Source organism: Phyllopteryx taeniolatus, chromosome 5, assembly GCF_024500385.1.
Source record: "Phyllopteryx taeniolatus isolate TA_2022b chromosome 5, UOR_Ptae_1.2, whole genome shotgun sequence".
In the NCBI taxonomy this organism is placed as follows: Eukaryota; Metazoa; Chordata; class Actinopteri; order Syngnathiformes; family Syngnathidae; genus Phyllopteryx; species Phyllopteryx taeniolatus.
In genome coordinates, this window is record NC_084506.1 from 18,234,585 (window position 1) to 18,245,330 (window position 10,746).

The 10,746-nt window shown below is 41.4% G+C and overlaps 2 protein-coding genes across 16 annotated transcripts in view; both read left to right on the forward strand.

Annotated features, from left to right (window-relative positions):
- Nucleotides 1-4,163, forward strand: part of LOC133477940 (unconventional myosin-IXAa-like) — a 118,851-nt gene extending 114,688 nt beyond the window's left edge. For 13 of the 14 annotated variants that reach the window (XM_061773321.1, XM_061773311.1, XM_061773318.1 and 10 more), the window contains one exon: nucleotides 324-4,163. In XM_061773321.1, the coding sequence (XP_061629305.1) occupies nucleotides 324-706 (383 nt within the window). In that variant the 3' untranslated portion in view covers nucleotides 707-4,163. The remainder of the gene's footprint in view (nucleotides 1-323) is intronic. The other variant, XM_061773323.1, reaches the window with a different exon arrangement.
- Nucleotides 768-9,857, forward strand: LOC133477941 (uncharacterized). 2 transcript variants are annotated; one of them, XM_061773327.1, is made up of 4 exons: nucleotides 768-898; nucleotides 5,386-5,431; nucleotides 5,934-6,047; nucleotides 8,137-9,857. In XM_061773327.1, exons 2-4 carry the CDS (start codon nucleotides 5,386-5,388, stop codon nucleotides 8,649-8,651), a joined length of 675 nt encoding a protein of 224 aa, XP_061629311.1. In that variant the 5' UTR covers nucleotides 768-898; the 3' UTR covers nucleotides 8,652-9,857. The 2 variants fall into 2 exon arrangements, with proteins under 2 accessions (XP_061629311.1, XP_061629312.1); XM_061773328.1 differs by lacking the exon at nucleotides 5,934-6,047.
- The last annotated feature ends 889 nt before the right edge of the window (nucleotides 9,858-10,746 follow it).

Below are 10,746 nucleotides of genomic sequence, written 5' to 3' on the forward strand. Positions count from 1 at the left end.
TTTTTTTTTTTTTTTTTATTGCCTTGAAGCAGACATTTTTCCGTCAACCAATTTTTGTTGTAGCTTAGGAGACAAGCGTCGAAAGTCGAATAGCACTGATATTCTCCGCTTAATAAAAAGGTGATGTAAACATGCTGCCGGAGATGGCACATACAACAAGCGCCGATGCTTGCCATGGCCAAAAACATTCCATGCAATGGGTTTACACGACACACAGTGGGTATTGATTGACAAAAAAGGCTGTAAAAGTACCGAACCGTAAATTCAGAGAGAACGACAACTTTTTCAGCATTAAGCGTTATAAACTGTTGTGTCGTCCGCAGAGTCCGGTCCTTGTGGCTCCAGAAAATGGGAGTCGAAGTGCAGGCGACCTCTGCACCGCCATCCTGACTCGGTGGACTCTGCCGACTCGGCCTCCACCGTCTCCTCCGTCTGCTCCCACCAACCGCCGTCCACCTCGCCGTCCCCTCACTACCGCTTCCGCTCGTCGTCGTCGGGGCCCCTGCTGGCCTCCTACAGCCTGGAGGCGGCGGCAGCGGGCGATGCATCGGAGTCCGAGCGGCGGCCCGGGAAGAGCCGCGGCCACAGGCTTCGACTGAGCCGCAGCTCACCGCGGGAACCCTCGGGCGGACACCGCAGGGAGCCCGAGTTCGACTCGGCGCCACAGCAGCTGGTTCTGTACGGTAGCAACGAGTTCATGGTGTGATGCCGGCGGGACGTGGCCGTGTTCCGAGTACGCGGGGCCTGCATTTTCAGGTTTGGCTGAGGCTGGTTACGGGGGTCGCCCCAGCGCGCCCCTCCTCAGCAGAGCAGGGACGCCGTCGGGAACGTGATGGCGGCGAGCACTGAGCCAGAGCGCAGAAGAAGATTCAGGAGAAGGAAGTGTGACTGAACCTTGGTGGGCCATCTTACTTCTTCAGGTTGTAGCCATAACGACTGAACTGCTCAGCTATGCTATGCTAAGCTAAGCTAAGCCCGCTTGTCACGTTTACACACCAGCCGAAATGCTGCATGCTCGTCCATCTGACTTCCTGTAAAGAGAGCGCGGGAGGACACTTCACAGCTGTATGTGAGCATGTGATGATTGTTATTATTATAATAGACCTTTATCATAATGTTTGTTAACAAAAGTTGCCAGGGGACTTCTGGGTCGCAGAAAAGCCGAAATAATGACAAAAACTTGTTTGCGGTTGCGCCAAAAGATACTAGGTTTTTATTTCCTTTAAAAAAAAACATCCAAAAGAATGTTGGCGTATAATTGGAGCAGATGTCGTAAATACTTGGACAGAGAAGATTGCAAGACTGTCCAGTAGTGGAGGAGCCACTACTGCAGGGACAGACTGAGAACCAAACCCCCATCATCAGATTAGTGGACGACATTTTATGTTTGTTTGGGTTTCTTTGAGTAATTTAGGAAAACGTAAAGGCTAGCCTGCCAGCTAACGGCAGCTCTATAACGCACTCTTCAATTCAGAAACAAAAAAGCACGTCTGTTCCTTTAATCCCAGAAATGTCTGTTAATAATCATGTCAACTACGTCTGAATTTACACCACGTCTCACGTTTAGCTGTTGAAATGTGAATTATAGCCGGCGTTCCATCCACTTTGGGAACAATTATACTGAATTAGAGGTGTACAACAATTTATCGATCAATCGACATCGAATCGATTCTCAAATTAGTCAACTATTTTGATAATAATCGTTTAAGGGATTCATTTTAGCCTATTTTCTAATGGATGGTACAGACGAAGCAGTAACTGAATCATAATCAATTTATGTTTGTGCATTTTCTGTTCTGTCAATTTCAAACCATGTCCATTTAAAAAAAAGAGATACATTTTTTTTTATCCAATTAATTCAAAAAATAATTGACAGATTAATCGATTATTAAAATAATCATTAGTTGCAGCCCTATTAAATGTAACATCGTATACTGCAGTGGTCGATAAGAAGGTCGAAGTCAGCATTCTCGCCATTGACCCTGTTTTCTGAAACGATCAAATTTAAATGGAAGATTTTGTTGACCATGAGAATGCTTGAACTTTTGCGACCCGGAAGTATGTGTGACATCACGGCAAAAAGGTCTATTATGTTCAAGGCGACACGTCGGATGAGTGGTTAGCACGTCTGCCTCACATTTCCGAGGTTCGGGGTTCAATAGCTGCTCCACCTTTCCGGTGTGTCCTTCACGTGCTTGTGTGGGTTTTCTCCGGGTACGCCGGCTTCCTCCCACATTCCAAAAACATGCACACGAGGTTTATTGGAGACTCTTTAAATTGTCGGTAGGTGTGACTGGCGGGTGTCAGCTGGGATCGGCTGGAATGCAGACAAGCGGCGGTGAAGACGCATGATCATGGCGATGTCCCATAGGAATGACATGTACATAGAGAGGAGGTCAGGTGTGTCCGATTCCAACCCATTCATTCCGGAGCCACTCGGACGGCGCACTCTTGTAAACGTCAGTGTTATGACATCACCACTTGAATTTTTCTCCTTCGTTTGTATTATTGCTGTAACAATGTGTGCTGTCATTGCTATATTATTGAGATGATAAGTTTCTCTTGGTCAACACTTACACTAACAGGCTACATTTTGTTTTTTTTTTTCCCTCCCCCCCTTGATTTGGTGGATGATGTGTCTGCTCACACACACCTACACACACACACACACACACACACACACACATATATATATATTATACCGGTCGGTCCATCGTAAGTATTTGGATGATAATATCTTCAATAAAGATCTGATTGAAGTGTAGACTTTCAGCTTTAATTGAAACGCTTTCTCCAAAAAGTAGGAAGGATCTACATTTTTATATGTAGTACCTGTATTGGGAAAATTACATCATAGAAAAAAAGTATGAGAATTCTCCACAGGGATGCTAAACAGCTACAGCGGTGCCTTGAGATACAAGTGACTCAAGTTTTTCAAGATACCTGCTGTCGTTCGGTTGAATCGCTTCAAGCTGCTCATCGCCACTCCCACTTGAAGTTTACTGTCAAACCAAACATCAAACAAGGAATTACACATTGTATATTTAGCCAAACCACACAGCTTTTTCTGGCTTAGGTTTTTATGCTGACATACAATGTAAAACACCATAGACTAGCTAACAAATACCATCTATGCGGTGGTGTTATTACGCCATAAGCAACGGATAATTAAACAAAAAAAGTGCAGCAACACGTAGACAGATAATATAATACTCACACGCATATTTTCTTTATCCTCTGTGAAGAAAATGACAATATTACTGCAACTTACTGAGGAGCTGAGACCGTCTCCTTGTACAGTAGTAAACCTCCATATAATATAATAACGTATTAATAACCATAATGTCATTTGTCCAAATGCTTTCGAAGCCCTGGATACTGATTCATTCGTCATTCTGAAATGACGTATTTCCGTGAAAGCTCTTCAATTAAAGCTGATATCATGATTGTTTTATTTCATGGGCATAAAGGCAATTGTCCAAATACTTCTAAAACCTGCTCCTTTTCTTCGTTTTTGTTTTTTTTAAAACTCAACAACAGCGCTTCCATCCACTCGTCTGCGGACCCTCGTAGCATTTATTACGCAGAAACCAAAACACGTAGCATCCAAATACTACTTTGTATCGTGCAGTAAGGCTTCTATAGGCCTCATCAGTAGCTGTGTATAACGACCACAACAACTAGAACTGCAATATTTGTCTTTCCGTACAACACAATCAGTGTTACGCAGTTTTTCTCTCTCCTCAGTTTACACACAAAAAAATTAGCTGAATGGACAAAAGTGACTATTGTTATTATATTTTATTTGTTCATGTCATATTGCATAATGTGTGGGGGAAAAAGTGAATGTAAGTGTCACTGGAAGGCATGCTCTGCTTTCTCGGGTCCTTTTTGTTCCTCTTTTATACACAGTGTATGTACTGTATGTATGTATGTTTTATTTATGTCCACGTATACTGCGATTAATTTGGTTTCAAAGGATTTGTTATGAAGGATATATTATCCTGTGTACGATCAAGTGCTACAAGGGCAGGAAAGAAAAATGAAACATTTGTACAAGGTGCAATTTCTGTTACTTTTTTTTAATTATTATTGTTATTTTAATGATACAAACATGTCTATGGTTGTAAGAAAAAAATAAAATACTTTATTGGGGAAGTTCATCATGCTAGTTTACAAAAAAAATGCTGATTTATGGAAATTTCTTTTAAATAACACAACTTGTTTTTATTGGATATTTTTTCACCACTAGTCTGTTAATTCATATAAAAACTTGATGGGTTTTTTCGTCCCTCTGCTGTAGTGCTATCAACACTTCTGCATTATATCGTTAAAAAATAGTAATAGACAGTATATGTAACGAATAATATACTTAATCATATAAATATATTTTAATGATATAATAGTAAAAAGAGATGGATCATTGTTTAGAAAATCTATGGAAATGTAATCAATAATGATACAATAGTTCAAAATAATAAATAAAAATAGTAAAATATAATTGAATTTCTACAGATGAAGATGGTACAAAATAATCTAAATATGTTAATGAAAATTGTTCAACAAGATATAGAATATGAATAATATGAAAATATAAAATAAAAATTGATTGTAAAGGTAACCAATGATTACGGAAGCCTATTGCATTCACTTGGGGAAAAAAAACTGTTTTTCTGAGTAATTTTGTTGAGGGCTTTGATTTTTTGAATAATTTGTTCTGTTTTTCTGAGTATTTTTTTCTGTTTTTCTGACTAATTATTTTTCTCAGTTTTTCTGGCTAATGTCCGCCCCTGTTTTTATGACTATTTATTTTCAGTTTTTCTGACAAATCTTTTTTCTGAGTTATCAGGACACATCAAACTCACGCAAGAACCTGTGAACTGTTTGTGACTCTTTGCGTACTACGTAGTAAGCAACATGACTGGCTTATTTAGTTTGATCAAGTCTTATTTTGATATGGGTTTAAGACACTGGGATATACTCCTGTCTTTGAGTCACATAGATGGTATTGTTATTAGTCATTAGAAAAAAATGTGTCAAAAAAATAGAAAAACAGGCGGGGAGTAAATTACTCAGAAAAACGGGGAAAAAAATTACTCAGAAAAACGGGGGGGAAATAGACAGAAAACTGAGAAAAATAGTCAGAAAAACAGAAACATACTCATAAAAACAGAAAAAAATATTCAAAAAAACAAAGCCCTCAAAAAAATTATTCAGAAAAACAGGAGTTTTTTTTTTTTTTAATCCAAGTGAATGCAATACGCTTCTGTACCACAGAGACGCATTTTCTTCACGGTGAGTAAATTATTTGTACTTATTTTTCGCATGATGACATGACTGTTGTTCTTTTACAACCTGTTTTTCATGTGTTTTTGTCTTGTACAGATGGGTTACACGCCGATTTTCTTTGATTTGGAAACAACTGGATTGGGTATGTGACAAGTTTATGGGAGGGCCACCGAATCGGGGAAAAAACACAAAGAGTTAACAAAAATGTAAAAAGGTCCACTAGGACGCTAGACTAACTTCTTGCACTGGCTGTGCTTGTGCGCTCAACGTTTTTACTTCAGTGCACCAGCACAAAAGCTAGGCCCACCCAAATTTTCGAGTGCACCGCGTTCAACACTGAAGTTTTACAGGTTCACATTAAAAATAATTATAAAATAAAATAGCTGCCTGTGTTTTGGCGCTTAAATATTATATATAATAATATATAATAAAATATATGAATTTTTAACAAAATACCTGATCAACACTAATCATACTTGAAACTGTGCTTGGTCTGGAATGCCAATCACCCAATAAAACTTGAATGCCAATTGCAAAATATGTTTGTTTTTTCTTTTTAACATTTATGTATGAACTGTTCTTTAGATTACACATTTTCATAAATAAAGTAATTATGTAAACTCTACATGAAATTCACATATTAGGAGTTCCTAAAATGACTGGTGGTGGGGAGGAAGATTATGAAGACAAAGGCAGAGCAGAGAACCATGTGGTGGAATCTGAGAAAAGAAGAGTGTTGTGCGGCTTTCCAGGAAGAGGTGAGACAGGTTCTCGGTGGACAGGAGGAGCTTTCAGAAGACTGGACCAGGACAGCCAAGGTGATCAGAGAGACAGGCAGGAGAGTACTTGGTGTATCTTCTGGCAGGATAGGGGAGAAGGAGACTTGGAAGATTAGTAAGGGGGAAGTTAGAAAGGCACTAAAGAGGATGATAAATGGAAATACAGCTTGTTTAACAGAATTGTAGAATGTGAGAAGATGACTGAGGAATGGAGGAAAAGTGTGCTGGTTCCCATTTTTAAGAACAAGGGTGATCTGAAGAGCTGTGGGAACTATAGAGGAATAAAGTTGATGAGCCACACAATGAAGTTATGGGAAAGAGTACTGGAGGCTAGACTCAGGACAGAAGTGAGTATTTGCGAGCAACAGTATAGTTTCATGTCTAGAAAAAGTACCACAGATGCATTATTTGCCTTGAGGATGTTGATGGAAAAGTACAGGGAAGGTCAGAAGGAGCTACATTGTGTCTTTGTGGATCCAGAGAAAGCGTATGACAGAGTACCCAGAGAGGAACTGTGGTACTGCATGCGACAGTCTGGAGTGGCAGATAGGTATGTTAGAAAAATACAGAACATGTATGAGGCCAGCAGAACAGTGGTGAGGTGTGCTGTCGGTGTGACAGACGAATTTAAGGTGGAGGTGGGACTGCATCAGGGGTCAACCCTAAGCCTTCCTGTTTGCAGTGGTGATGCATAGGCTCACAGATGAGGTTAGACTGGAATCCCAGTTACGTGGCCCCTCACTTTCGCTGCCTCTGCACGAAGAAGTAGTCAATCATTCTTTTCATCTTATCAGCCGCAGCTAAAATATGATGAGCCTATTAGGCCACTCACCTAAGGCCTGTCACAATAACACATTTTTAGGACGATATATTTTCCCAGAAACTATCACGATAAACGATAGTATTGTTGATATTTTTTATTTTTATGCCGTTGATATAATGATACTAGAGCATAATAAGTCAAGTAAATAAATAAAAAATTAAGAGCAATTTAACTTTTAAATCTCAAGAATATTAAATGTTGGCACTGAAAACATAGAACAATCAATAAAATGTGTTAATATAAATAAAACAGACTCTCAGGCTCTCTTCACAAAGTTGCACTGAAACAAATAGTAAACGTTTGCAAGGGATGGACTGTATAGGTGATTTAGCTGAATGGGGAGTATGCTTTGTTGGCCTCCAGGGTGTCGGTCAGAACACAATGGACATGAGAGTGAAGTTGGGTTTGGCATCTTAAATTGCATTGAAGGCATAGGCAGGGCCGGTACAGTGCAACTTGAGGGCATGCAGGATGGTAGAGGCACTGATTGTAGCTGATGAGGATGTGCGAAAGTGTAGAGACGGGTGTGTGATCCTAAGGGAGTGTCTGTGGTTCTGCAAAAAAGACCAAACAATGCAACATTCTATACGTGTTACAACAGCGTGGTGTGGTGTATTTTTAACAGTATCTGATTCAGATACTTTCACAGTACAGCATAATGCATGTAAGAGTAATGGCTTCAACTACGTTCTCTTCAAACTTTGCACTTCATAGAGGGCAATTGCATTCTCAGGACCGTTTGTTTATCCAGCGGGTCTCCCCCGCTGTTTACAGGACAATACTTCCTCTGGTTAAGTCAGGAGGTGAGCCATAAAATGGGATTGCCATTGTAATATCAAAGACAACGATTACCATTTGGTATATTGGGGAACCCTAAACCTTAGATTCAAAATGAGTGAATATTTGCAACAACAACAAAAATAACAAGTTCAGGTCCTACCTGGAGGAAAGGAGTTATTTTGTAACCATTGGAAGTTTTGTATCTCATCAAATGGCAATGAAATATGGGGTCCCTCAAGGGTCTGTTCTAGGAACCCTCCTGTCCAGCCTTGGGTCAAATTCTTCAGAATCTTAATGTTGACAGTCTTAGCTATGCAGATGACACAAAGTTCTATCGAGCAGTGGAATTTCCCTACACTAACATACATCATTTTGTAAACATTGTAGACAGTGTGAATGTATCCATGACAGTTTAGTCCCATGTGAAGCTAACATGTATGTTTATGTCCTCTCTTTCACCGGCAGGCACGTGTGACATCATCCAGATAGGGGCCGTGTGTGGCATGCGGACCTTCAACGCCTACATCGTCCCCCACCGCACCATCACCACAAGGGCTTTCAAGCTCACGGGGTTCTCAGTGAAGAATGTCATTCTGTACTGCTACGGTGTGGCCATGGAGACCATCCCACTCGAAGAAGCTCTCACTTCCTTCATCGATTTCCTGGACTCTTTCTGGGGGCCCGTGTACCTGGCGACCCACAATGCCCAACGCTTTGATGCCCCCATCCTTGAAAGGGTACTGTGGGAGTCCTCCCTCCTGTGGGAGTTCCAGAGAGTCATGCCCAACTATCTGGACACCTTAGTGCTCAGCAGGAGGATGTTCAACAATTTACACAGCTACTCCTTGCCTTACCTGGTGGATCGCTTTCTAATGAGGAAATATGGCGCCCACAGCGCGCTGGAGGAGGCCAGGATTCTGCAGGCGCTCTTTTACGTATGGAATCCAGGCAGGAAAGCCGTGTTGAAGTCCTTGTTTTAGAGCATAGGTGTCAAACTCAAGGCCCGGGGGCCAGATCCGGCCCGCCACATCATTTTATGTGGCCCGCGAAAGAAAATCATGTTTGTCAACTTCTGTGATTTTTGCTAAAATCTGTACCCAAATTCCAAATTGTCATAATCCTAAACAATAATGTTGAGATATTGCATTTTTCTGTGACCAAACCCTTCTTCAATAGTAACTTAAACAATACTTGCACAAACTCTTATCCTTGTCTTCTGATTTCAAAACTAGTTATCCCTCAATTTGTTGTGTAATGGTAATAATATGTTTTGGTGATGATTAAACATTTATATGGTTTCACTGTTCTAACGGCCCTCTGAGGGAAATCATAACTACAATGCGGCCCTGTTCTAAAGCATGTGTCACTCACCGCTACTTGCCTCATTCGCTTTGTTCATCATCATCATCTAGACTGCTTATACCGTTCATATTCCGGTTTATCTTTACCCCGTTTTGTGTGTGTACAAGTACTTTTCTATTCTTTTTTCCTGTTATCTTTTTAAACTTGTGCAATTCAGATTCAGTTTATTTGAATGTTTTTCTTGTTCCCTGCTATTCTAAACTTGTGTGGGAAAGATATTCCTTTCCTTGAGCTATTTTTGTAAAATCTTTCTAGTGTTAAATCCTATACGGGTGAGTATAGGATTCTGTATTTTCTACTGCAGTGATGGTTGACTTTCTAGAACTTTCTCCTATCTCCCGACTGCATCTCTGGAGCTCAGCCACAGTGATCTTTGGGTTCTTCAATACCTCTCTCAACAACGCTCTTCTCCCCTGATTGCACAGTTTGGCCGGACGGTCAGCTCTAGCAAGGGTTCTGGTTGTCCCAAATGTCTTCCATTTCATGATCATGGAGGCCATTGTGCTCTTAGGAACCTTAAGTGCAGCAGAATTTTTTTTGGGAACCTTGGCCAGATCTGTGCCTTGCCACAATTCTGTCTCTGAGCTCTTCAGGCAGTTCCTTTGACCTCATGATTCTCCTTTGCTCTGACATGCACTGTGAGCTGTCAGGTCTTATATAGACAGGTGTGTGGCTTTCCTAATCAAGTCCAATCAAACACAGCTGGACTCCAATGAAGGTTTAGAACCATCTCAAGGATGATCAGAAGAAATGGACAGCACCCGAGTTAAATATGAGTGTCACAGCAAAGGGTTTCAATACTTATGCCTGTGTGATATTTCAGTTTTTATTTTTTAATAAATCAGCAAAAATTTCAACTATTATGTTTATATTCTGTCAATATTGTGTGCTTCAACGTCTACATCGCCCCCAGCTGCGCCGTCACCAAGGGGGCCAGCAACGTCTCGGGGTTCTCGGCGGAGAACGGCGTTCTGTACCGCAACGAGGTGGCCATGCCCACCTCAATCCACCAAACTCTCGCCTCCTTCATCAATTTCGTGGCCGGTTTCCAGGGGCCCGTGTACCTGGCGGCCCACAACGCCGGAGGCTTTGATGCCACCATCCTTAACAGGGTGCTGCACAAGTTCTCCCTCCTGTTGACATTCAAGAGTGTCGTGCCCCACTATCTGGACACCTTAGCGCTCAGCAGGAAGATGTTCAACCATCTCCCGTCTCACAAATTTCCCCCCTTGGTGGAGTGCTTCATGCGGAAGCCCTACGACACCCACAACGCGGTGGAGGACGCCCAGGTGCTGCAGGAGTTCTTTTACGCATGGAAGCCGAGCTAGCGTGACATGTCTCAGTGCATGTTCTAGATCACACGTGTCAACTTCAAGGCCTGGAGGCCAGATCTGGCTCCCCACATCATTTTTTGTGCTTCACTAAAGCAAATCAAGTGTGTCTACTTAATGTTTCTTGCTCCAGTAGTTTTCTGTTCCTCCTGTCATTTTTCTAAGGCCTGGTACACACATAACGATAATCGGTCTGTTTTTGTCCCGATTTTGAACCTTCCCGACAGCAAACGTGAGATCATCTTTTCTTTTATAAGATTATCCTCTTAACACAGCTGTCCGAGGTGTGTTAAGAGTGAGTCCAGATAATAGGATCTGAAACGGGTCAGGGCCGACAATTTGTATGATTAAACGTTCAATATTTACGACGAAAACTTTTTGT